General features: G+C 42.8%; 2 protein-coding genes across 3 annotated transcripts; both read right to left on the bottom strand.

Annotated features, from left to right (window-relative positions):
- Positions 1-3668: 3668 nt before the first annotated feature.
- Positions 3669-7156, bottom strand: mibp (muscle-specific beta 1 integrin binding protein). Its single transcript, XM_087836268.1, has 8 exons — positions 6916-7156; positions 6148-6238; positions 5493-5541; positions 5057-5231; positions 4562-4633; positions 4369-4475; positions 4188-4273; positions 3669-3964 (listed from the first exon to the last, which is right to left on the bottom strand). The coding sequence occupies exons 1-7, from the start codon at positions 6939-6941 to the stop codon at positions 4188-4190; spliced, it is 606 nt and encodes a 201-aa protein (XP_087692394.1). The 5' UTR covers positions 6942-7156; the 3' UTR covers positions 3669-3964.
- A 5015-nt stretch (positions 7157-12171) lies between these two features.
- On the bottom strand, positions 12172-25035 carry atcaya (ATCAY kinesin light chain interacting caytaxin a). 2 transcript variants are annotated; one of them, XM_087836285.1, is made up of 13 exons: positions 24283-25035; positions 23187-23286; positions 20885-20943; positions 20534-20788; positions 20027-20200; positions 18633-18735; positions 18408-18539; positions 17960-18046; positions 17362-17460; positions 17102-17137; positions 16869-16937; positions 16712-16764; positions 12172-14042 (listed from the first exon to the last, which is right to left on the bottom strand). In XM_087836285.1, the coding sequence occupies exons 2-12, from the start codon at positions 23261-23263 to the stop codon at positions 16731-16733; spliced, it is 1125 nt and encodes a 374-aa protein (XP_087692411.1). In that variant the 5' UTR covers positions 23264-23286; positions 24283-25035; the 3' UTR covers positions 12172-14042; positions 16712-16730. The 2 variants fall into 2 exon arrangements, with proteins under 2 accessions (XP_087692411.1, XP_087692412.1); XM_087836286.1 differs by lacking the exons at positions 23187-23286; positions 24283-25035 and adding an exon at positions 22601-23042.
- Positions 25036-25606: the final 571 nt, after the last annotated feature.

A 25606-nucleotide genomic window follows, 5' to 3' on the forward strand; every position in this document is an offset into this window, starting at 1 on the left:
GTTTGTTTGTTTGTTTGTTTGTTTGTTAGCTTGTTTTAATCCATTTTAAATCATTGTTTTTGTTTCTAATATATCTGTAAAGCACTTTGAATCACCTTGTTGTTGAATTGTGCTATACAAATAAACTTGCCTTGCCTTTTAACCCTCTCCAGGCAGACGTTGCCGATTTGCAACAGTTAAAAACTAACAACCTGATTACCCCACATACATATTTTATGAGTTTTTTTACTCAGAAGTACCACTGCAGGACTTGGTTGTGCATTAGCAACAAAAAGTTTAATTTGAGCCTGAGAGGGTTAAATCTGAGTGCAGGCCTGCATGAGGGCAGAATATAAGGGTGTTATTTCTGGATATACCACACTACAAACCCAGAGGAGCACTTGTGATAACACCCAGGCTGTAAGTATCACTGGGCTGCTTTCCAGTTTGTAAAAGAGGACACTTAAAATACAGTCACCTGTCTGACCTGTGCTATATTTAGCAGCAGTATAAGCTGAAGTTCCCACCACATTCTGTGTCTGGAGAAAGTATTTCCTTGGGGGAAATGGGAAATTATTCCGCCCTATTTATAAATATGAAAGCGTATGTGATGTCAGCACGTGTCCCGGGCCTCATGCGCTGTAAATCTCGTGCTAATAGTCTCGATCTTGTGGCTCGTCTGTGACCCACTCGGGCATCTTCTTGAGCTATTTCAGAGGTGCAGTGTTGTGCAAACATGCAGGAGGGCAGATATACGGGTCTGAAAGGGCATTTCCTGTTTAGAAATTAGATGCAGGCAAAAATGGCTCACCTTGGTTTGTGTACTGTAATTAAGGTTTCCAAAAATGACTGTGAGCTGCTGAGTTTTCCCACTACTGTTGTGGGTCTAGCTGGGAATGAGCTACATGAAATCCAGCATTTACTCAGTGACAAAACAAAGAGCTGTTTATCCCAACTCCTTCAGAGAGGCTGTGCAGTGTCTGCTACACTGAGTCACCAAAGAATTATAGCTATGCAAACAGATAAATTCAGCTACCACTTGCTTCCCCTTCAGCTATCTGAACAACCTCAGCTACACAAAGTGGCATGTCCCATATTTACTAGGGGTGCAACAATACTCGTATCGATATTGAACCGTTCGATACAGTGCTTTCGGTTCGGTACGCATATGTATCAAACAATACAAATTTTTAATTTATTTTATCAACTTTCCTTCTGAAGATGCTGTCTGTGTTGAGCGCTCAGTGGATCTGCGCTCGACAGTGCAGCCTAGGCGGAGTAGTCGAACACAGATTCACTGAGTGCAGCACAAGCTAGCGAGACAGAAGCTAAGCTCGTTGCAACATGGCAAATTGAACCTCCCCCACCCTCATTCAGATCTGGCCTTTGGAACTATTTTGGTTTTCATGTGACGTATGACCCTGAAGGTAAGCGCGTCATGGACTAAAGTAAAACAGTATGTCGGATGTGCCGCAATGCTCAATTACATTGGTGGGAACTAGTGTGTTAGCGCAGTTAGCTCGTTAACGTGTTGGCCGTCCAGCCCCACGCACAGGGCGATCCACGGTAGCTCGTTAACGGAGATTTGCCGTGTTGTGGCGTTAAAGTCATTTCAGATTAACGCTGACAGCACTAGTGGGAACACAACGAATATGACTGCACATTTACTCCGACATCATCCTCGTGCAAAGACAAGTGGAAGCAGACAAAAACAACAAGCACGCATGCTACAAACTTTAGCCGAGTCATTTAGACAGCCGTTAGCACATGATTCTCCTTATGGGGACCTGATATGTTTAATATGCTGCTGAGAATATAGCCCAGAAGAAGCGTATAGTACAGCTTTTATTTTGGAAAGAGCCATTTCTCTGTAATAAACTCTCTTTTCCAAAGATGAGTGATTTCTCCATCAGAGAGATTTTTTTTTATTACATTAAATTTAAAACTTTAAAAACTGTTCTTTTGAGTTAAAATATATTTATAATTTTAATAAATGACAAATTAAAAAGGCATGAACATTTTTTTTGTATTGAAAAAATATCGAACCGTGACACCAAAGTATCGAACCGAACCGTGAATTTTGTGTATCGTTGCACCCCTAATATTTACAGTTGCGATCAGAAGTTTACATGCACTCATCATGAGTTTGAGCCTTTAATGACTTCTTTGAACTGTTCTTTTTCCAGAGTAGAATGATGCTACAGCATACATCTTTAATCATGTTAAAAACAGGAACTGGGTGCACAACTTTGATTTTCCTTGTCAAAAGCATGCATACACCCCACTAATATTTGGTTAAATCCCCCTTAGCAAGTTTCACCTCAACCCCTTTTGGTAGCCATAAAGAAAAGTTTCCATCAAACAACCAAATTCCTTCATCTCAGGGTGACAGTTTGGGTTTTCCTTGGCAAAGTAGTGACACGTGTGAATGATTCGTGCGTCTTCTTGGAGTCTGCAGTTGTTTAAAAATGACTCAGAGAGACTTTCCCAACTTGTGTCCAATTCTCCTTCTTGGACAGTCACTGGCGAATGCTGTGAAAGAGAAACCACCAGCTGTATACGATCATGATCACTAACAAGAATTTAACGGGCTCTGACCTCGTCAGGTTAAAAGCTATTTTTAGAACCTTCAGCTCAACTTATTAAAAGATTTGCATGTATGTATAAAAACAACACTATGCCAGTGGTCATGCATGGTAGTTGATCATCTAGTCAAGTTGTAATTCATTAATATTAGTGGGGCTGTAAGTGTATATTTAAACCTGCATGGAAAGCACAATATGAAATCAAAATAGACCAAATTCTTGTTTTTAAGTCATTAAAGCTGTACAATTTCACCCTGGGAAAAAAAGTTCAAAGAAACCATTAAAAGGCCATCAAGCCATTTATGGAAACTGACCACATCTGTACTCTATAGAGCAGCGGTGTCCAAACCCAGGCGTCGAGGGTCCTGCAGGTTTTAGATGTGTCCTTTATCCACAGCTGATTGAAATGGCTAAATGACCTCCTCAACATATCTTGAAGTTCTCCAGAGGCCTGGTAATGAACTCATTTGATTCAGGTGTGTTGACCCAGGGTGAGATTTAAAACCTGCAGGGCACCGGCCCTCGAGGCCTGGAGCTGGCCACCCCTGCTATAATGGGCTGGATGATAGTAGAAACCCTTCACATAATGTAATCTGTATAACTGAGAAAATTAGTTTTATAAAAATGTTAAAATTCAAATTAAATAAAAACATAATTAGAAATGTAGAAAAAAAGTAACCAGTATAAACTGGGTGCTGAGCAACAAACATCCACCACGACCATAGATACATCAGTTTCCTGTTCACATTTTCTCTTTTTAAGAAAGCCCCCAAATCCTTATAAATTTACATTATATACTTGATGTCTTCTAAATAAGGCGGGTAATCTGTGTCACTGAGCTGCTTCTTTAAACACAGAAAGATTCATTTTCCTCCTTACAGAATGCCACACAAAACGCAAGCCTGCTGATTTTACACGGTCATCAGTTTTACACTGCAGGCCTGCTTTAATAGACCCTGGCAGGCTTATTGAGAGCTCAGTGAGTCACAGCTGTCAGGATTTAAGATGAAAGGCAACAAGCGGCATTGATAACATTCAGTATGTGATCCAACACCAACGTCATCTGCAGACGTTTTATGTCACGGTGACAGAAACAACAACACGTTTGTTCCCTTCAACAGCAAATAATGCTTTTATTGACAGGTGAATGTGGCTGGCACACAAATGGTCCAATACAAGCTGTTTAATGTAATGGTAACAAAGTAACGAGCAGTTCAACAATCACCTTCACAGAAATAACTAAAACATTGATCATCAGAAAAATGATAAAAAGACAACGATAAGTTAACATTCATTCATCCATTTACCAAAAAAATGAATATTACAAAAAAACCTTCATAACAAAAAAAATCACTGGTCTATTTACAGATTCTGTACAGGTGTGGAGACGAGTCCTCCTGCTGCAAGACACAGAAAACAAAACTGTTAAACAAGTCTGCAAACTCCACACGTTAATATTTGCATCAACATTTGTACAGGTTGTATGAAGCATCTACTTCTTCAAAATCTGAGTGTTTTAGCCGTACAAACAACTGAACTGTTCCCAGTAGGAGACAAATGTCTAAACTTGTGTACGGTTTATGACATTAATGACACAGTAGCACACTCCCTCCACCTCCTTACCTATAAACGATTGAGCAGGTTGTTCTGAATGTCTTCATACACCTGGCTGTAGATTTCCTGTTTGGATTTCAAGCCATCGAGGGACACTGCAAAGAAAATGATTTAGTCATATGTTTAATGCTCTTACTGCCAACATACATGGATGGCAAAGATGTCCTCACATAATCCAGCTGCTACATACCGATATTCAAGCCACTGTCCTCCATCTGTTTCCTGTGTTTCAGGTACATGGGCCACACGTGGCCATCAAACAGGCCAGGAGGGTCAGGGACGGTGTACTGTCTCGTACTGAAAGTGACAAAAATACAGTGAGAACTTCCACTTGAAAAGATGAAAAACTCCTAACAGTATGAGTGAAATCTTTCATTGTTCACCTTCTTCTCCTCTTGCACTCCTCGTAGGGTATCGAGATGTAGTAGCACTTGTCGAAGACGTCCAGCAGGGGCCTAGAAGGCAGACAGAAAAGTGACGCAATGATGTACAACATCTTCAGAGTCAAAGGAGTTCAGTTATGCAACTGTTCAGATGGCGCCTTATCTACACCTCTGACAGTCATCACTAGCGCACTGAACACGCAGCAGCAGCGGCGTCAGAGTTGCACCTTGACAGCATCTTTCTGCTGAAGGCCTTATCTCTAACTGCAGGACCTGCCTGAGCTGACCACGTGGGCGTCACTGAACACGACTGAGTGGTAAGCACGCTAAACCAACACGTGACACGGCAGAAATCATACCGCCTAATGTGTGTCGCCATCACAACCAGATAAATCAGTGGTTTGAAAATAATTAACTGACTGACTTCAAACAAATGTGCTCAGTGTGAACAATACTTCATTTATTAAAAGATATGAAAGTCTGCTTTAAACCTACGGGTAGTTGTAGAGCAGGAAGCCCTCCACAATCAGGATGTGGATCTGCTCGTCGGTGTTGGCCAAATCGGAGGAAGACGACAAAGGGACACCGTGAGATCTGGCAAACTTCACCGGGTTCTCAATCCAGCCTTTTATCGTGTTGGTCATGGCCTCCATATCCAACGCTGTGATAACTATAAAGAAAGATTAAGAGGCAAGAAAAAAAAAAAAGATGGAAAGAAGAGAGAAAAAGGTTAGAACAAACCCAAACAAACAATGTAATTTATTGGATGTGTGTTTGTTGTTTGCGCACTACTGAAGGCTACAATAAACTTTTGATGTGCATGATTATGGTTGTGTGCAATTATGGATTGTGGAGGTAAACTATGTTAAAATGGGCAGCTATGTGGATATAAGATTAATGAGTCACTGGCAGTCTTCGGGTGAAGTCTTACCATCCCACTGTTTAAAGCCGTCCTCCCCGACTTCTATCTGATCGGGTTTCTGAAATAACAGTGACCAATAAAACACTGCTGCAACCTCACAGCTCTGAACACTTGCAGATCCCACTCACATGCCAGAGTTATTAAGGCCAAACAAGTGAGTACAGAGGGTACACAGCAGGGGGCATGCACAAAACAAAGCAAGCCGTTCACACAAGTATGCAGCTGTGACTATACTGGGGGGGGGGGGGAGAGAGAGAGAGAGAGAGAGAGAGAGAGAGAGAGAGAGAGCAAAACACATCATCTAATGTAGTAGTGCTTATACAGAGAGAAATAAGAAAAGACTCAATAACAAGAGAAGTTGATGTTAACAGCCATCTTAAGAAAATGTAGATGACGAGAATAAATGGAGAAATTCAAGGATGCGGGGAAGAGAAAACAAGACCGAAGCAGTGAGGCGAGACAACAAGGGAAAGACACAACTCTGGATCTAATCTGGAGAACAAGAAGTGGGGGGATGGGGTGGGGTACCACTCAGGGAAGCCCTCCTATTTTGTTGAAATGCAAATATCATGCAGTGTCCAAAGAGGAGAAAGCAGCATGGGGAAAAAAAAAAACAAAAAAAACAAAACAAAAACCCGAAAACAATCCACTAGCTTACACTCACCTTGAAAAAGTCATCTTGATGCACGACACAGCAGTTGGGCAAAGTCTTGATCAAGTTATTTGTTAGAGTGGTTTTACCACCATTAGTCACCCTGTAAACAGAAAGGCACAGGGTGATAAAAATGCCCGCTATCACCACAGCAAAATTAATGACCTTCCGTTAGCTTTATGGCAGCCAGTATTTATGTATTATATTGAGCTTTGTTAATATTCAACATAGTAAATTTGTGTACATTATTAAAAGGAAACAAATGAAAACACAAAAACTCTGGGAGCAAGTTAAGTTTAAATGTGTTACATTTAAATATTAAATATGTTGCACAAATATAATAATAATAATAATAATAATAATACGTGTTATGGCAACACTAAACTCAGATCTCCCTCCACTTTTGAGCTGACCTGGCGGTGAATTTTCAAAAGTCCCGCTCGATTTATAACAACAAACCGACCGGACCGGATGTGACTTTGAACAGGTTTGTGGCGGGCGGCCAAAAATGATAACAGGTATGAATCTGAGACAAACAATCACCATTACAAAAAACAAAAACCCTGAAGCACCAGTTTGGCAAAACAAACCTGTACGAGCAATAACGACAATGAACTGCGCCACACAGCGCAGTCAGAGCATCGCCGCAGCGTGACCCTGCTCCACTGTCACTGTGTTTAGTCGACTTACATCAGCCATTTTTCACGTTAACGGATAAAAGGAAACGTTAAAACCGTTGACTTGGTAGTTAAATAAATACGATAAGCTAGTCAAACTTACCCGCCAATTCCTATAATGCACTTCATCGTCTCGCTTCTTCCGGACAGGTCTCGTTCAAACAGTCACGAACAACTTTCACCAAGAACGAAAATCCCAAATTTTAAAAAACAAGAATTTTAAACGATCCAGAAATACTTCCAGAAATCTTCCGTTTCGCTCTCAGCGTGTTTCTCTGTAGTACTGCGAGCGGGAGGCGCGCTAATTTATATCCAGCCCGAGCTCTAAAACGTCACAGCGAACGTGGGCGTGGTGTGTTCTCGTGGTCAGGCGTGCTCGTGCTCTTTTTCCACCGCGTGCTACGTGCCGTCAGAGCCGTTCTGTGTGTACCTTTTTAGCAGCCAATCAGCAGCGGGTAGAGCGCCCAAACCCCTCGCCGGCCAATCAGAAGCCGGTAACTTTCACCCATTTCCTTATTGTTTCCGCGCTTGCCGATGTCCATATGAGAGCCAGATGGTGAGGCGCTCGTACTATTCCATTCAGCATCTAATCCACCTGCAGAGTCAGCGGCCTGTGGAAAACTACCATTGATGGTGTCAAATGGATGCATAAAAATAACACTAATATTTTACAGTATGGTCATGTGCTCGGGTGAAAGTCAAATTAGGAGCAATAATAATAATTAGAACATCATTGAACCTAGTTAGGGGTGACAAATTAAAAGAAAAACGTGAAACAGTCAGTACAACATATGATTTTCTTTAATTTGATCTTTTGACGATAGTTGTAGAAAGCAAGTACTGTTTCATTTACCTGATTTAAGATAATAAAACCATAATTATATTAATACTAAGCCATGGCAAAATGCCCACCCTCTGAAAACTAAAGTCTGGGGTTCTGCTCCCTATAAGTACTTCAGTTTTTCCTTTATTTTATCATACTTCAGTGAAATTTTAAGAACAAAATGCTGGGACCATAGTTTGTCTGCTACTAATGTTCATTAAATTAAAAGCAGCCACAGTAGATCATCTGACTCTTTGGCATGAGGAGCAATATGCTTCTTGTCTCTGACTAATTTTCAAACTGAGGTTGTTGATAATATATCATCCCAGTGAGCATTCATGTGTGAAGTGTGTCAGATGGTAAAAATGGTAAATGGCATGTATTTGTATAGCGCTTTACTCAGGAGTGTGAGGGCAGTGTGAGCTCCATTGTGAGCCAGCGAGCAGCACCTACATTTAAAAAAAACTTAATTAGGACGAAGGAGAAGTCACAGGTTCAGCTGTGAAGTGGAGCATGCCTGATGTTTACTTTCTGCCTCAAATGTTCTTGCTAGGTTGTGTCATAAATGAGGTAAGAGACAAATGAGGGAATATTTCGAGAGAACACGTGGAGGTTCTGGTAGATGTGAATTACAGCCTCCATAAAGTGTTGTTTATGGCCTTGATCTGTTTCCCAGTACGTGTGTTTGTGTCCACGTGCACGTTGAGGCTCAACAGTCGACAGTGAACATCATAAAGGTGTGATGGGCGAGTCTTCTAGCTGTGTTGCAATTACAAGTCTTCCTAGATCCAAGAAAACGAGGAAACCTTCACATGAGTGTCTGCAGTCTTCAGCAGCTACAGGCCATCCCTGCAAGTGGGAGGGTCACACTGCAAATCCAGTGTGAGCTGGTTTGTGTAACTTTAAACTAACAATTACGACAAAGGAAACTAAAGCTCACACCAAAGAGCCATCCATGAACATAGTTATCGTACACTGTAGACTCCAGATAGTTAGGACAGTTTGTACTCTTAATATGCTACTGTGAAACTACTGTTTTATTACCTCTGAATTTAAGGCCAAATCAATGTATTGTTTCCATATATTTTGACATATAATAGAGAATAAGGGCAGGAGATGAATTAATAACATTCAAATCAAATCAAATCACTTTTATTGTCTCATCACATGTGCAGGTACACTGGTACAGTACATGTGAGTGAAATTCTTGTGTGTGAGCTTCACAAGCAACAGAGGTGTGCAAAGTACAATAATATAAGAACAAGCAAATATAAGAATGGCTAAATCTGAGAATTATATGAATAAATATATGTACAATATAAGAGTTTATGCATATTACTGAATGTGTATACTAAATATGTTTTTCTACGTGTGTGTATATGTGTGTGTGTGTGTGTGTGTGTGTGTGTGTACATACAGTGGGGCAAAAAAGTATTTAGTCAGCCACCGATTGTGTAAGTTCCCCCACTTAAAATGATGACAGAGGTCAGTAATTTGCACCAGAGGTACACTTCAACTGTGAGAGACAGAATGTGAAAAAAAAATCCATGAATTCACATGGTAGGATTTGTAAAGAATTTATTCGTAAATCAGGGTGGAAAATAAGTATTTGGTCACCTCAAACAAGGAAAATCCCTGGCTCTCACAGACCTGTAACGTCTTCTGTAAGAAGCTTTTCTGTCCCCCACTCGTTACCTGTATGAATGGCACCTGTTTGACCTCATCATCTGTATAAAAGACACCTGTCCACAGCCTCAACCAGTCAGACTCCAAACTCCGCCATGGCCAAGACCAAAGAGCTTTCGAAGGACACCAGGAAAAGAATTGTAGACCTGCACCAGACTGGGAAGAGTGAATCTACAATAGGCAAGCAGCTTGGTGTGAAAAAATCAACTGTGGGAGCAATCATCAGAAAATGGAAGACATACAAGACCACTGATAATCTCCCTCGATCTGGGGCTCCACGCAAGATCTCATCCCGTGGGGTCAAAATGATCATGAGAACGGTGAGCAAAGATCCCAGAACCACACGGGGGGACCTGGTGAATGACCTGCAGAGAGCTGGGACCAAAGTAACAAAGGTCACCATCAGTAACACACTACAACGGCAGGGAATCAAATCCCGCAGTGCCAGACGTGTTCCGCTGCTGAAGCCAGTGCATGTCCAGGCCCGTCTGAAGTTTGCCAGAGAGCACATGGATGATACAGCAGAGGATTGGGAGAATGTCATGTGGTCAGATGAAACCAAAGTAGAACTTTTTGGTATAAACTCAACTCGTCGTGTTTGGAGGAAGAAGAATACTGAGTTGCATCCCAAGAACACCATACCTACTGTGAAGCATGGGGGTGGAAACATCATGCTATGGGGCTGTTTTTCTGCCAAGGGGACAGGACGACTGATCCGTGTTAAGGACAGAATGAATGGGGCCAAGTATCGTGAGATTTTGAGCCAAAACCTCCTTCCATCAGTGAGAACTTTGAAGATGAAACGAGGCTGGGTCTTCCAACATGACAATGATCCAAAACACACCGCCCGGGCAACAAAGGAGTGGCTCCGTAAGAAGCATTTGAAAGTCCTGGAGTGGCCTAGCCAGTCCTCAACCCCATAGAAAATCTGTGGCGGGAGTTGAAAGTCCGTGTTGCTCGGCGACAGCCCCAAAACATCACTGCTCTTGAGAAGATCTGCATGGAGGAATGGGCCAAAATACCAGCTACTGTGTGTGCAAACCTGGTAAAGACCTATAGTAAACGTTTGACCTCTGTTATTGCCAACAAAGGTTATGTTACAAAGTATTGAGTTGTATTTTTGTTATTGACCAAATACTTATTTTCCACCCTGATTTACGAATAAATTCTTTACAAATCCTACCATGTGAATTCATGGATTTTTTTTTCACATTCTGTCTCTCACAGTTGAAGTGTACCTCTGGTGCAAATTACTGACCTCTGTCATCATTTTAAGTGGGGGAACTTGCACACTCGGTGGCTGACTAAATACTTTTTTGCCCCACTGTATTTTACAAATTAAATAGAGTAAAAATAAAATAAATATACAAAATATACAGAGGTTGGTAGTTGGATATTGTGCAAAACAAGTGGCATTTATATACAGTGTGGAGTGCATAATGTTGAAGTTCCAGTAGTGGAGGTGAGGTGTCTATGAAGTGTTCAGCAGTCTGATGGCCTGGTGGAAAAAGCTTCTCTCAGTCTGCTGGTACAGGACCGGATGCTGCAGAACCTCCTTCCTGATTGGCAATGGTTTCATTAAAGTCAATATTTCAGTAGATACGAGGTAAGTTGGCTTTTCAGCGTACAGCATCTTAGAATAAACATTTTTTTAAATGTCTGTATCACTGCAGAGGCGAGGCCATAGATTAAGATATATTAGTATGGTCTGCTTTGATTCATCATGGCGTTGATTCAACAGGGTGCAGGAAACATTCTTCAGAGAATTGGGTCCATATTTGTTGATAGTAGCGCACACATCCCAAATGTGCTCTACTGGATTGAGATGCGGTGACTTTAAAGGCCACATGATCACAGTGAACTCACTGTAACGTTCAAGGAACCAGTTTGAGCTTCGTGACACAGTGTGGTCATACAGGTCTGGACATGGGCAGGAACAACAGACAGGTAAGCTGTTTTATTTAAACACTGCTCAAACCTTTGGCTCCTTAGTGCTAAACTAAGGAGCCAAACGCATGCCAAGAAAACGCACCCCACACCACCATCACCACCAGCATGAATCATTAAAACGAGGCAGGAAGTTAATGACCATCGTTAAACAGTAATGGCCCACACCACCAGCTATCAGCCACCTATAATGACACCTCGGCACATCTGAATAGATCCTATGATTGCAGGGTGGGACGGTGTCTCACAAACAGTTCATACCTTGGCGGTAACGACCGTTAGCTTGTTAAATGATTAACAGAGGGTCAAAGATTCTCAGAAGCACCTCGAAGGGGAGAATCCCATCACGGGTTAAATGATATCTGGAACTCTCGTTTAGTTGTTTTGGAACTGAAAAGGTGTCTTAGATTGAGAGAGAGAGACAGAAAAAAGTCCACTTGCTCAAAAAATGACCTGAGTGACTGAGAAACCTACACAAACATCTTCTGTTGTCTAATTTTAATAAGCCGTGGTGACTGTAGCCTCAGTTTCCTGTTCTTTGCTGACAGGACTGGCGCACCATGTGCTCTTCTGCTGCTGTAACACATCTGCTTTGCACGTGCACTGAGTTGGTGCCACGTACGTCTCAGGGAGCAGGTATACCTAATGATGTGGCCAGTGAGTGTATATTGTACGTGTACTGTCGTTGCATCACGTCACACACTACTGTTTTGGTGCTGAGAAAGAGTCGCCCTGTTACACGTTGTTCTGTGAAAAAGCCGCCACACACCCACCTCCATGTGACACCCAGGAAGTCAAGCCAATATTTGCAAACAGCTCAGAGAACATAGAGTAGTTTAACACGCATGTAACCAATCTAAGCCCAGGCAGCGCTCTAAGCAACAGACAGAGAACATATGATGAGGAACAATTTATTCAGTCATATTTACAGGCAGAAACAATCATGGAAGCTTCAGGAGAGTGAAACAGTTCATACGTGAGCAAACATTTTACAGCAGGTATGGTCGGTTTATGGGTTGAAACATTACAGATTTTGTGCTTTTATAGTCAGAATGAACAGTTTATGCACGAGTGTGACTCAAATAAAAAACATAACCAAAAAGTAAAATGCTACACTGTACATTCCTTCATTTTTCCAGATTTCCTCGAAGCATTTGGTTCGACAATAGGCACTCAGTTCAACCAACAAACGACCAACGAGAGGCGTCCCCCTCACAGAATGAAGACGGGACGCCGCCAGGTCGGGTTTGCCAGTGAAAAACACTCTTAAAGGAAAAGTTCAAGCTTTTTGTCCAACTTTGCCACTCTGGAAAGGCAACAGAAGAGGAGTAAAGTAAGTCGGCACTTTATAAACAGACTTTTCATTGGTCAGATTTTCTGTACCAAAAATGCATAAGAATGCCCACAACCTACAAAAACACAAGTCATGCTAACGACAGCTCAAAATGCATAAATCTATCATAGTCTTAAACTACCCAAATTCAATAGTGCAAAACATATGAGCAGTTTACAGACAATCAAGTCATGAAGTCCACACAGAAGTGATCCTACGCTTCAGTCTTCCTGCTACAATAATTTGAAAAAATGGAAGACACAAAGAACCAGAGTTAAACGTCCAGTGGTGCTGACACCGTTCATCTCTGAGGACGTTTCTGAAGCGCTGAAATGACCAAAACATTTACTCGTTAATCTAGAATTCAATTCAGACATATTAATCGCGACCCCCTCCGAGAGAAAGCTTCACTGCTTCATGTGCAGTTTGTCAAACTTTGTCTGCTTCATGTCTTGACTTTCATCACATCTTTACAGAATCTATACAAGTTTGTTGTAGATACTTTGCACACGTGTTAGTATTACATTTATGGGAACCTGTAATATGGAGTTTAGCCAAAATATTATCTAAATACAAAGCATTCAGTGTTGTATGAAGGCTGTTTATGTGACTATGTTACACAAAATAAACAATATATTGCTTGAACTTACCTAAATACATCTTACAGTCCACAGGGACTCCTGTAGATTTTCCAACATGGGTCACAAACTGCAGTAAGCGCTCACGTTCCTGCCTTTTGTTTTAAACACTCAGGATGACTGAGGCACATAATGACACCGGGTACAGTGCAGGTGGAGGCGATCAAAGGAAACTTCACAGAGCTAAAGGATCCGCGCACCAGCAAACGTTAGCACATGTTGACATGTCAGAACAGCATATGAGAGCGCTTCAAAGGGCCTCATGATGCAGCAGGTATGAGGTAAAAAAATAAAATAAAGCATCTGATACATTGGAAAAGCCTCGTTATCTACATCTGACGCACACGACATTCACATGAATATAAATGTGAGTTTGTTCCAGTGGTCTCGTACTGACCCACATCTCAGTTAAAGGAGCTTCAAGATTCGCTCGTGTTTTTAAACTGTCACGATTTTCAGGTCATCCGGGTGATTTGCCTTCATTAACTTCAAGCCTGTAATCTCTGACTCGAACAACGAGAAACAAGGAGGCTCATTATAATCCAGCACGAGTGAATGAATCGAGCAGCGGTTTCAGCTTTTAAATCAAATCTGGTAACAGAGTAGTGACTTCATTTAGTGTGGCCATTAAACCCCTCTGGGATGGAGGAGGGTGACTTCCCAGTGGCATGTGGGGTTATTAATTATGGGACGGAGCATTTGTTTTGTTTTGATCGGACAACGACGGCACAAATCGTCAGCGGGATGATGACACGAAGCTTATGTAGACTCGCTGGTCGTTCACGCTCCACTTCAGCTGAGCCCTGCACAAACAGAAAAGAGCACAAAGAACAATCATGTCTGTACAATAAAAACATGTAAGTGTTATTTTAGACACGTGCAGCTGTCGATGAGGGACAGAACAGGCCCACACTGTGTTTGTCTAAGGAGTAAACAGCCAATTATTTTGGAACGAAGGAAACAAAGACGGGACTTATGCTTCTAAAATCTTTTACTATCAGTCAATTTTTGTAGTTAAACTGACAAGATTATACTTAGTGGTCAATTCATCAGGTAGAACGAGTTGGATCTGCTTTTTGCTTTCCGAGCAGCCTCGGTTCAAGGTGCTGGAAGCATTTCTTAGAGATGTGGGTCTATACTGACACAATAACATCAGACAGCTGCAGTAGATTTGTTGGCTGAACATCCACGATGTCAATTTCCCGTTCAACCACATCCCAAAGGTGCTTCACTGTACTCAAATGGTCTCCGCAGTCACCAGATCTCAATCCAGCAAACTTGTCATGTTCAAGAAACCAGTTTGGAGTTTTGTTGCACGGCTCATTATCCTGTTGTAAGCACCATATGAAGATGGGTCCATTCATGCTGGGCCATCCCCCACACCTCCGTCACTACCAGTCTGAACCACTAATATGAGGCAGGATGGATCGATGCTCTCGTGATGTTTTTGCCACATTCTGACCCCACCAGCTGAATGTCACTGCAGAAATCAGGACAAAACGCTCGCCCAGGACAAAACACAAGCACTGCACATTGCACAGCATACACAGTGTAGTCTATGCAGTGAGGAATGCTTGGACCGTTACACAGACCTACTCCACATATGCACAGCACAGGAGAAACACCTCAGTAGGACGAGATTCAGCTGGATATCTGCACTTATAAAAAAGGGAGGACATGTTTGATTATGCTAATGTTCCCATGTTGGAGCAAGAAGACAGAGGAGACATTTTCATTAAGTATAACTGATCATCGTTTAACAGAGATGGTGGCTTACAGCATCAGGAAGCAGCCACCCACAACGCAGTTTTGGAGTCTCTTTGCAAGCCGATCCAACCCACGCTCACATAATGACGAGCGCGATGGAGCAAAGTCTCACAAACAATTAACAACTTGGTGGAAATGACCCTTAACGACTTGCTGCATCAACAGTGGGCCAATAATTCCCAGGATTATGTCCAAAGGGAGAATCCCACTAGAAATTGAATACCAAGGATTTTCCACCAGTTGTTTTTGGACTGAAAAAGGTTCTTGAATACGAGGTCCAGTTTCCTTTTCCTCAAGCACTACAAACTGACCCAGATAACAGAGAACGTACACAGACAATCTGCTGTGGTCCACTTCCGTCGAGCCTGTGAGAACTGTAGCCTCAGTTTCCTGCTCACAGCTCACAGGAGCAGCGGTGTGGTCTTCTGCTGCCGTGTACCACCTGCTTACCTCCAGTTATTTCACTTACTGCTGCCTTCCTATCAGCTCCAAGATGTCTGGTCATGACCTTTGACCTCTGGCATCAACAAGGCATTTTACCCGCTTGAATGGGTTTAAACTTCAGCAGTTTGACTCGACTACGTCAACATGCCACAGTGTATCGATCTACTGCCACGTGATTGGGCGATTAGAAATTTGCATTAAGGCAGTTGAAGGAGTGTGCCTAATGAAGTGGCCTGTATGAGTGTATGATGGTCAGACCTAAACTAAAAATGATCTCTTTTCAAGTAGTTTAAAAAATAGACAAGAATCTCGCTTCTGCACCTCAGTGATGTGTAGCATTAGCACACAGTCTCTCTGAGCGTATCAGCCGGACTGTCACAGGTCACTACTCTATACAACCTTCAGCCACCTGGTTTCTACCAGCATGTACCGCCACATTAGCAGCCTTACCCCGAACGTGCCGCCATCTTTAGCCTGTAAGGATATTATCGATTAAAAAAAACAAACAAACTATCCACTGAAATTTTAGCCTGAATCAGCTTCTGTACAGGAGTTATCTACTTCAAGGACTGACAATATACTTAAAATGAACAGTATTAACCTCTTCAGTCAGCCTTATGTTGATGATAAAAACACCAAAATTGTTTGATATCCAGGAAACTTCATCCAGAGATACAGCACAAACTGTGTGAGGCTAAAGTTTGGTGAAATATGTAAAATGCCCCTAAAATCTAAAAACAAAGCAAAGTTTGTTTCCTCATCATCACTTAAATGACGTGGAAGCTACAGAATATGTACGTGACCATCAGCTGGGTTAAGTTAATCTCTGAAGTACACGAGAAACTGAGAAATGTTGTTTCACAGCTGTAACTTTAGAAAGCGGAAAAGAAGCTGCACCAAACAGAATCAAGGAAATGTAGAGAAAGAAACACTGAAGGAGAAAAGTTCAGCTAAGGACAGAACCTCAGTATTTAAAGGCAGCGAAGAAGCACACATCACACAAGTACCAACTCACACCGTGCAAACTGCGTCCTGCTCAGTTCTACTTTTAGCACCAAAGCAATCAGATGATTATTTCTTCAGTTTGTGACCCTGACAGACAAACCTGTCCAACCATCATAGAACATGAATCCAAAATTAGGACAGAGTGGATGTACTTCTATAAACATAAACTGGAATCTGTGCAGAGGCTTAATGATGCGGTAAACTCATGTGAGAGCAGAGCACCACCTTGTGGCTGAAATAAGAAGTGCAACGTTACCTTCAAATCTCCGTCCTTCTCACAACCCTTGACCTACAATCATTGATTTTGGCCTGAAAAAGAAAAGTAAAGGTAAGAGGTGTGAAAATGAACTGAAACCTGATGAGCTTCTGAGTTTGTTGTCACACATTAAAATGTGGTTTAAGAGGAACTCTACCTCTCAGACTTTTTCACGGGCTCCTGCGGGGCTGGATGCTGCTCCTGCTGTCTCTGCTCCTGCTCAATCCTACACACACACACACACACACACACACACACACACACACACACACACACACCAGTTCTAAGTGCTTCAGCCACTCTTAATTCTGCACACAGTTACATGTATATAATAATATGCACGAGGTTGGTGCGTAATGCTATTTAAAACTGCACAAAGCTATATCTTACCTTTCCCTCCGGGCTTTAATCCTCTCCTCGTCAAATCTGAAAATGAGAGGCGCTGTTATATCCTCACATCACACAGTGAATCCTGCCATCTAAGTCCTCTTTTTAAGCACTGAGGTAATAATCTTATTGTACATTTATTCAAACAGCAGTCTTGTTCTCGGTTTGATTTAAATGAGTAATAACTTTAAAAAAAGAAAAAAGGATTAACCACTCCTGCAGGTAAAGCTCATGTTCTCCATCTAGTGGTCACAGATACTTACTGCACCACACACTCGGGGACGTGGACGTGCTCCATGGGCACCATTTCTGCCAGTTCGTCCAGGCTGTGGACGTACTGGATCTTATTCATGAACTTCACGCTGCAGAGGACAAGAGAAAAGCAACACAACAGTTACACAGACACATAAAAAGACAAACAATAAAAAAATCTGCAGCAAACAGATCCACGCTGTCAAACTGATATTTTAAATGAGAAACAGATTAAAGTTATTATAGTTGCTCTGTGTCAGACCTCCCGTCTCAGGGATGTTTCCTTTCCTGCACATTACACTTCATTCTGCTCAACCCGGCTTTATACTTACTATGAAATCTTGATTTTATTGTATTATTCTGTAAAATTAACCCATTTACCCACATGAGGACATTGTAGTTTGTAGCAACTATGTAACAAAGTAACAAAGTAACAAGTGAGCTTAGTTTATAGACATGACAGGACTGTCTGATCTCAAATAGCTATCAGAAAAACAAACAAGGACTCAGTTCTCAGGAGGTTAAAAGACATCGTGTGGCCTGTATCGATTAACCTTCAGGTCTTAATGGAAAACGTTCAGTGTTTGATATTCAGCTTGTTCGTATCACCTGATAAAAGGCCTCGATATAGCCAGGACGGTGCGTATAAACCACGTGGGATGAGCAATGACCAGAGACTTCAGGTTCTTCCTCAATCTGCCAGGAAACAGAAAGAAAACTCAAGTTTGTTAACAGAGCTGCATCGTTGTTCACACGTTTATGGGAAATACAGTTTAGCTGTTTTGTGTGTGTGTGTGTGCTAAAAGTTTATTCCCATTTTATTCCCAACTGCAAAACAGGACTCAGAGCCATCGACAAGCTTTCACTGACTGACAGCTTGAGAAAACTTTTATTTCTCTCCCTTTCATATCTGTCAATATCAGCATCATGTATGTGGGATGATGAGCCAGAGTTCAGAAAATAGCAGGTATGTCCATGTGGACATCTCCAAAAAGATCTATATAAAGAAATTCTCAATACGCTAGATATCAATCAATGTATTGAACTTTTTTCTGACCTTCTGTCGATCATCTGGTAGCATTTCTTCAGCCAGCTGATGCCAGGCATCTTGTTCCGAGGAGTTGCTCCATTCATGTAAATAATCAGGTAATCCTCGGCAACGAGCATCTCCAGACTGCTCACCACATACCTGGAGGGCACGAGAGTTATGATTTCATGTTGGGTGCAAAATGTGTTGACATACAGGGCTTAAAAGTGCGAGTAAGTTGGCTGAGAGACGCACAGGAAGAGGTTTTCCATGATGTAGTGGTAATCTGCACAGCTGCTGTCAGGCAGGTAACAAGCAGAAAACACAATGATGGCATTCAGGCCTTCGCCATAATAACCTGAGGAGAGAGAGTTTAACATTACTGTCATGGAAACCTTCACAACAAACCAGAGGAAACATGTTGAACGTTTAAACTGAGACATTTTACTACTTCCTGAAAAACATTAAGTCATTTTTACACATGACCGGTTACAAAGAGAGCATATTAGGCTACGTTCACTCTGCAGGTCTTAATGCTCAATTCTGATTTTTTTGTCTGCTCGTTCACACTACAAATAAAATGTGACAGCAAACGCGCTCTAGTGTGAACGCTCAAAGCGGCCGCATGCGCAAAAGAAGACGTCACACACAACGCGCTCTGTTTAGACCCAGACCAACAGTATTGTTTGACTGATGGCCCTTAATATAAAGACTTCGGACTTTACGTTTCCCAATTTTTGCTTTAAGTTATTTTGTTATTGACATAATAATGTAAATAACCTAATAATGATCCTTATTGCTGTTTTAGAGGAGCGCTGCTTCAAAGGATAGTTGCAGATTTCTGTCAGAATCTGCAGATTATACAGTACAAATAAAATGTTTACGTTTCTCCAACGTTGTCTTCCCAACAGTTTCACTAACATCTAGTTAGTGAAACAGGAAGCGTTCATGATGTCTTCTCCGGCGCTGATAATCGGCGTCTGTCTTGTGTCGGTGACGTAAAAGACGGATTTAATGCGACATGACCGTCAAACAGCAGCTTTCTGAAACATCGGATATGTATCGGATTCAGAACCACATACGAAAGTGACCCAGATCGGATTTGAAAATATCGGATTTGTGCCGTTCACACTGTCACACCATGATCAGATAGATGGGTCGCAGAGGGTCAAAAAAATCGGATTTGATGCGCTTTCGCCTGCAGTGTGAACGTAGTTCTAAGTTTCACCAGTTTGCAAAAAATGCATCTACAAAACATAAAAGTGTGAAGACTTTGAATATCTGATCCTCTACAGTACAATATATCACCAACAATTCAGAAAACCCGGAAAAATCTCTGCATGCAGGCAACAGGGGGAAAGTTCATGATGAGACACACGATTTTCAGGTGTTCAGGCGTCAGTCTGTCATGGAAATCACTGCATCCACAAATCACTGCCTGTGTATATATATATGTACTATATCCAGGTTTTTCTTTCTCTGTTTAAACATTTGATCTGTTTTCTATATTCTACTGTGCATAAAATAAGACTTTATGAGTTTTGTGAAGCCCTGTATTCTGTCTTTATCAACATTTACACAACGTCCCAACTGTTTTCTTTTTTTAAGGATTATTTTATTGCTAATTGAAAGCTTTTTCTGACTCTCACCTCCGTGTGTGATGACCCGAAGGTAAGGTCTGATGACCTGCATGTCGATGCGATGTTCCTGTTCTCCGATGATCACTGTTCTCCAGAGGCGTCCGTTGTTGGCATTCCCATCCTCGCCCACCTCTCCGGATCTGTCAACAGGATTTGCTTTCGCTGATGCCACCGGTGTGTCATCTGGGCACGAACAGAGTTATGCTGAATCATTTTAGTCGAAGGGAAACATTAATCATAATATGTGTAAGCTCCTTTTAAGTTAGGTTGTGTTACAGATCCTTTCCTTTTGCAAAGACTGTAAAAATCGACATATATTAGCATGTTTAGGTTAAAGAGCACAGTGTAACTTCTCAGCTGACATTTTATGGTACGTGCATGGATACATGTAGTGAATTTTCAGCTTAAATAGCAACAAAAAACCCTTTTTGCCTAAAGTTCAGCCTCAGTTAGCTTTTTGAAGCTGATGCATTAATATCAGGAGTAAAAACAGTGACCTGTTATGGATCTGCTAACCTTCCCACTCCAGGTCATTGCCATTCGTGATGAACTCGAGTGAGTCGGTTTCATCTGGAGTGTCGATGTCGTCAACGTTTATGTCCAGGTCATCCGGCGTGTCCAGGAAGTCATCTGACAACAAAGAGCCTTCACTTTGATCCAGGGAGAGGTTCATCTCCGGGGCGATCAACGTACGCCTCTTCCGGTGGGATGAGGACACGCCGCCGCCGCCTCCTCCTCCCGGTGAGCTCACGTTCAGGGAGGTAGGATGAGCTACAGTGAGACCAGAGGGCAGGAGGAGAGAGACTGTGAGGGGTTTGTCATCAATAATGATCATTCGGTGACCCCTGACTTGTTGGTGTTACTTACAGGTTCTGTCATCTGTGAGACCACAGGAGGGGTCCATGTCTCCGTACTCTGGTAGTGGTCTGGTTGGAAACATGCATACACTATGTAAGCATCTAGTGCAATCTATTACATGACAGAGAGGAAGTTATGATGCTGCAGAGAGTAAAGGTTCAGCCACACAGTACAAAAACACATCATTTTCCCTCAGCTGAGATAAATGCATCCTAAAGCACGCCCCACTTTGTAACTATGACCTCATAATAGGGCTGCCACAAACGATTATTTTGATAGTCGACTAGTCACCGATTATTTTTGCGATTAGTCGACTATCTAAGTCACTATCTAAGTGACTTATATATATTTAACCTGAGTAGCGAAAGACGGCGGTGGGTTTGAAAACGATTTGCCGGGAGTCCGGTGTTCTCACGGCTCTAGTGAGCCTAGCCCCCGGCTAGCTATCGAGCTAGTGGCTAACAGACGTCTCCGAAAACGTCAGAGCGCTTTTGAACATATGTGGTGTCTTGATAAACTGAGCAGATATTTGAGGTTTACACAGCTACATTCTCGCCTGAAAATATGTTAAACGTTTATTTTGTGACCCAGAAAGAATAATAAGAGTAATATTAAAACTAACTAGCTGCCGCCATTGTTGGAAACTGAGCTGGGCTGCGCTATGAATTCTGGGACACAGCTTCTTCTTCTTCTTCAGGGTTTAACGGCAGCTGGCATCCTTGTACATGCAGTGCTGCCATCTTCTGTTTCAGTCCGTTATTACACTCTTAAATCCTACTACTTATTCCTGCGTCTTTTGTGATCTTACAAAGCTTCAAACGACGCGTCGACTATTAAATCAGTCGTCGACGATTTTGATAGTCGACGTAATCGTGACTAGTCGACTAATTGTGGCAGCCCTACCTCATAATAAAATGGATCCATATGATTAGTACCGCGTTAAAAGGTCGAAGCTAGGCGTGGGTGTTGTCACTAATCTGGCTAAGTGCTGAAAAGAAGAGCACGCAGAAGAGGATAGAGATGGTTATTAACTTGTCTCCGGGGAGAGACGAAGATTACAGCGCCGCCGGGCAGGGTGTGAGTCAGAGCGGATGATGGAGGGGTGGAGAAACAGAGGAGGAAAAAAGTGTGTCTGCATACAAACAAAGTGTCTGCATTTCTGCTTCTGTTTACACTCTGCACAGAAGGAGGAGAGGAGGAGAGGAGGAGAGGATGGGAGGACATCAACATCGTCCTCTTCTTCCCTCCTTGTCAAATGTGTCTAAAGCAGAAAAAGCAAGCAAATGGGGGCAAACGTGCTTGCACCTGCATGTGTTGTTTTGGGCTGTCGGCAATAAAACCCGAGGAACAACTGAGTGCGCAGCTGTGCTCTCACTGGTTAAAAAACTGGGAGGAGTGGGGAGCTCTAGCGCAGTGTTGTTCAGCAGAGAGGGTCTTAGCTGCATTCCTGTGAAAGCCAACCGTCTCATCCTCCCATTAGCGGGAGGACAGTTGTGTGACAGTGCGGGCTCCTCCTGAGCCAACAATCAGGCTTCAGCCCACAGAAACAGACACTGTGCCTCTATTCCCCGAGGACCCCTGCTGTGACTACTGATCCGCCGCTTCCTTTGTCACAAATGAAGCTCTTTTTTTATAGAAATGCAAACTGACGAGGGGGGCGAGCTCAAGCTCATCTGTTTATGTCTGCGTTATCTCTTAAGATCAGCACGAACCACTGATGCTTACCTTAGCAGACAGCACGGGGCTGCTTTTGTCCAAGCTGATCCTTAATGATCTTTATCTTTTACCTCACACACCTCTGTGTTTGGGCTCATTCCCTGTCCTCTCAGCTGGTGTGAGCCGAACCGGAGCAGAGCATCACTCTGATTCTTCTTTAATAACTGGCTGACCCTCCGTCTTTAACCAAAACCTGCCACCATATTCCTGAACTGGTGTTGTTGATCAGCGACTGCCGTTGCGTCACATGACGTTGCCCGACACCGCTTCCAAGACAGCGCTGCACCTGCTCCCTGGCTTCCTGCCTCCCCCATCCAACAAAGGAGGAGGGAAGAGGGAGGAGGAGCAGGAGGAGGATGCTGATTTTCATCACACTTTCCTGCCACTTATTTTCTGCTCATTAAGCTCTGAATTTCAGCCACTGCTCATCAAATTATAAACAATATCGCAGATCTTATCCTGTTGTGGAAAATTACCAATCAGCTGAGAATTTAAAGGAGAATAAGTGGATTTTTTTTAAATCTTACAATCAGTTTTCATCATCACATCAACACGACCGCGCATTAGATGCCTTTAAAAAGTGGAAGGATCATACCTGGGGAAGTCTTCATCCTGCCACTCGTCTTTTACTTCCATGTTCTCCATTCGTAGAGTCGCCTCTGTGGTGCCCATCCCTCAGAGAGGAGAGCAGGGGCCTGGAGGTGTGCAGAGAGTTTTTATGAGCAATAGCACTCGCAGTCACAGACCAAAGGTGTCACACATTGCTGCGCTGCAGGAACGTGTGTTTTGGCCTGTATGCTGAGGGAAACGTCAGCTCTGTGGTGAGATTTCTCCCAAATATTGACTCTCTTTCATTATAATTAGGGGGCTTAAGTCACTGCAGCTCACGTGGTTTTTATCCCCCCGGCCAACCGGAGCACATGTGAGAGGCATGTGACTGGATCGGACTGAGCTCGCTTTTCTGCAGAAATCCTTCAAAAGTCAAATATGAAAATTGACTTTGGCCTCGCCTGGAATTCCACAGGCAGACGTGGAGGACAAAACTGACTCCTCTTTAAGTCGACCACACCTCTGCTTTCTCAGGCTTCCGAGCACTAACACCATTAAATAGAAAACTTGAAAAGCATGAATTAATTTGTGCTTAAGAGCTTAGAGAGAATTCTCAGTGGATGCTTAATAAGAAGACCTAAAGTTCTGCTTTTCCGAGCCTGTTCCACAGAGCGATGGAAGCATTTCCACTCTTGGGTTGCAGGTTGCACTTAGAAACAGAATGAAAAGGTGTGTTTAGCCACAAAACATGTGCTGTAGTACAACCAGCCCCAGTGCGATGATGACATGCAGCAGTGCATACCGAAATAATAGCAACACTGATATAATCACTAGGAGTGGTGTGGTTTTGGCAGCAGCACTTGTGGCTGTGTATGAAATGCCAGCAGGCATGAATCGCAAAATCATGTTTATAAAAAAATAAATAAACACCATGCACCTTCCTGGTCTTCAAATGAGAACATCAATGATTTCTGCAAAGCCAATCAGCACCAAAAGGTGCAGCAAAATGGCTCCACAGCCTTTCTAGGTCACCCCGAGTGGAACGTCCAACAGAAAAGATTTCTCACATTAACGGACAATCGTGCATGCGTGTGCGAGCTGTGTGACCGTGCATAAAATAAATGCAAGGATGTTAAACTCACACGAGCGGCGTGAGATCTCCCGATGTGGAGCGTCTCCTTCGTCCTCAGTCACAGATGCAAAGATTTGAGGGGAGACCGCCCCGCTGCTCCACATCAACAGAAAAGCGTGGGTCAGTCGAAAATTCCTCCTCCTCTTTCTCTCTCCGTCTCTCATTCATTCGTTCGGATTCACGCACGCGCACTTGTGCACGGACACAGTCACACACTGTCCTCGATGTCCGCGGCTCGCCAGCAGCAGGTGTCTGAGGACAGGGGGCACCTCTGTTCTGGACCCCCCTCTCCTCTCCTCCGCCTCTGGTCACCTTTGTTGGGGAAAGACTGGCCGTGAAGAGCGAGCTGACAGCCTTGCCTCTCAGCTCTTACTTCCACACCACCGAGACACAAAATTCCTTTAATGGGAACGCATCTGCTCTGGCATCGTGATCTCTCTCTCTATATATATCGACCCCCCCTCTCTTCTCCCTTCATGTGGACCCAAATACCTTTGGAGAAGCTTTTTCTTCTCACCACAGTATCAATTGAAAAGCTTCTTTGGGCTTCCACTGTATTTACATTCCTCCATGGAAGTAGCTTATTTATCCCTGCAGCAACTTGGGAAAAATAAGCACCAGCCTCTGTCTGCTTTTAGTCCCATCAGATAATCCTGCTGTTGTTTTCAGTGGTGGTCTGTGTGGCTGCTGTTCCCTGGCAACAGCATCTCTCTCCATCCATAGCCTCTCTTCAGCCTCTATGCCTCCTTGCTCGTGCCTCTTTCATACCTGCTACCCCACAACATGAATTATTCAGACCCTTACTTCACTTTCTGCCAGCCAATCATATCATCTCTACAGCTTCACCGCATACTATGGCTGAAAATACTTGTTCTGCACATTCCTAAAAGGTCTCTTTTATTCTGTCCATAAGGCCTCGTGAGTATTTACCCGCGAGAAAAAGCTTTTAACAAATATTTGTGTCCCTCTTATGCATAATAAGGGGTTTCCTCCTTTTTTTCTTTTTTTTTGTACGGATCCTGAGCTGATGCCTTTAAAACCCCAAGGTCAAACGATGCTTTTTAGCATCGTGGACATGCGTGCACTTTTATACGAAACGTGCAGAAGAGCTGAATGTGATGGTGCTTGGTATGACTCACCCCGGGCAGCTGGGTTAACATTAGACTGTACCTCAATTATCAGAGGCACGCAACACCCGTCCAATCACCCAGCCATTCACACCCAGAGTATTAAGCAAAGCGAGAGCATTCACGCCAACGCACTTCCGTCTCCGCTAAAATGTATTTATTTACGTATATATCAATTAATCGTTCATAATAACAAATAATAATTAT

This window comes from Neolamprologus brichardi, chromosome 23 (assembly GCF_056152115.1).
Source record: "Neolamprologus brichardi isolate AB-2024 chromosome 23, ASM5615211v1, whole genome shotgun sequence".
Lineage (NCBI taxonomy): Eukaryota > Metazoa > Chordata > Actinopteri > Cichliformes > Cichlidae > Neolamprologus > Neolamprologus brichardi.

Excerpts from the sequence above, each read along its gene's own strand:
- mibp (XM_087836268.1), bottom strand. The coding sequence starts at position 6,941 with ATGAAGTGCATTATAGGAATTGGCGG. Across the intron at positions 6,239-6,915 it reads TGCATTATAGGAATTGGCGG|GGTGACTAATGGTGGTAAAA; the intron begins GTAAGTTTGACT and ends TTCTGTTTACAG. Across the intron at positions 5,232-5,492 it reads CGGCTTTAAACAGTGGGATG|TTATCACAGCGTTGGATATG; the intron begins GTAAGACTTCAC and ends CTTTCTTTATAG.
- atcaya (XM_087836285.1), bottom strand. The coding sequence starts at position 23,263 with ATGGGCACCACAGAGGCGACTCTACGAATGGAGAACATGGAAGTAAAA. Across the intron at positions 20,789-20,884 it reads TCTCACAGATGACAGAACCT|CTCATCCTACCTCCCTGAAC; the intron begins GTAAGTAACACC and ends GTCTCACTGTAG. Across the intron at positions 17,461-17,959 it reads ATATCGAGGCCTTTTATCAG|CGTGAAGTTCATGAATAAGA; the intron begins GTGATACGAACA and ends TGTCCTCTGCAG.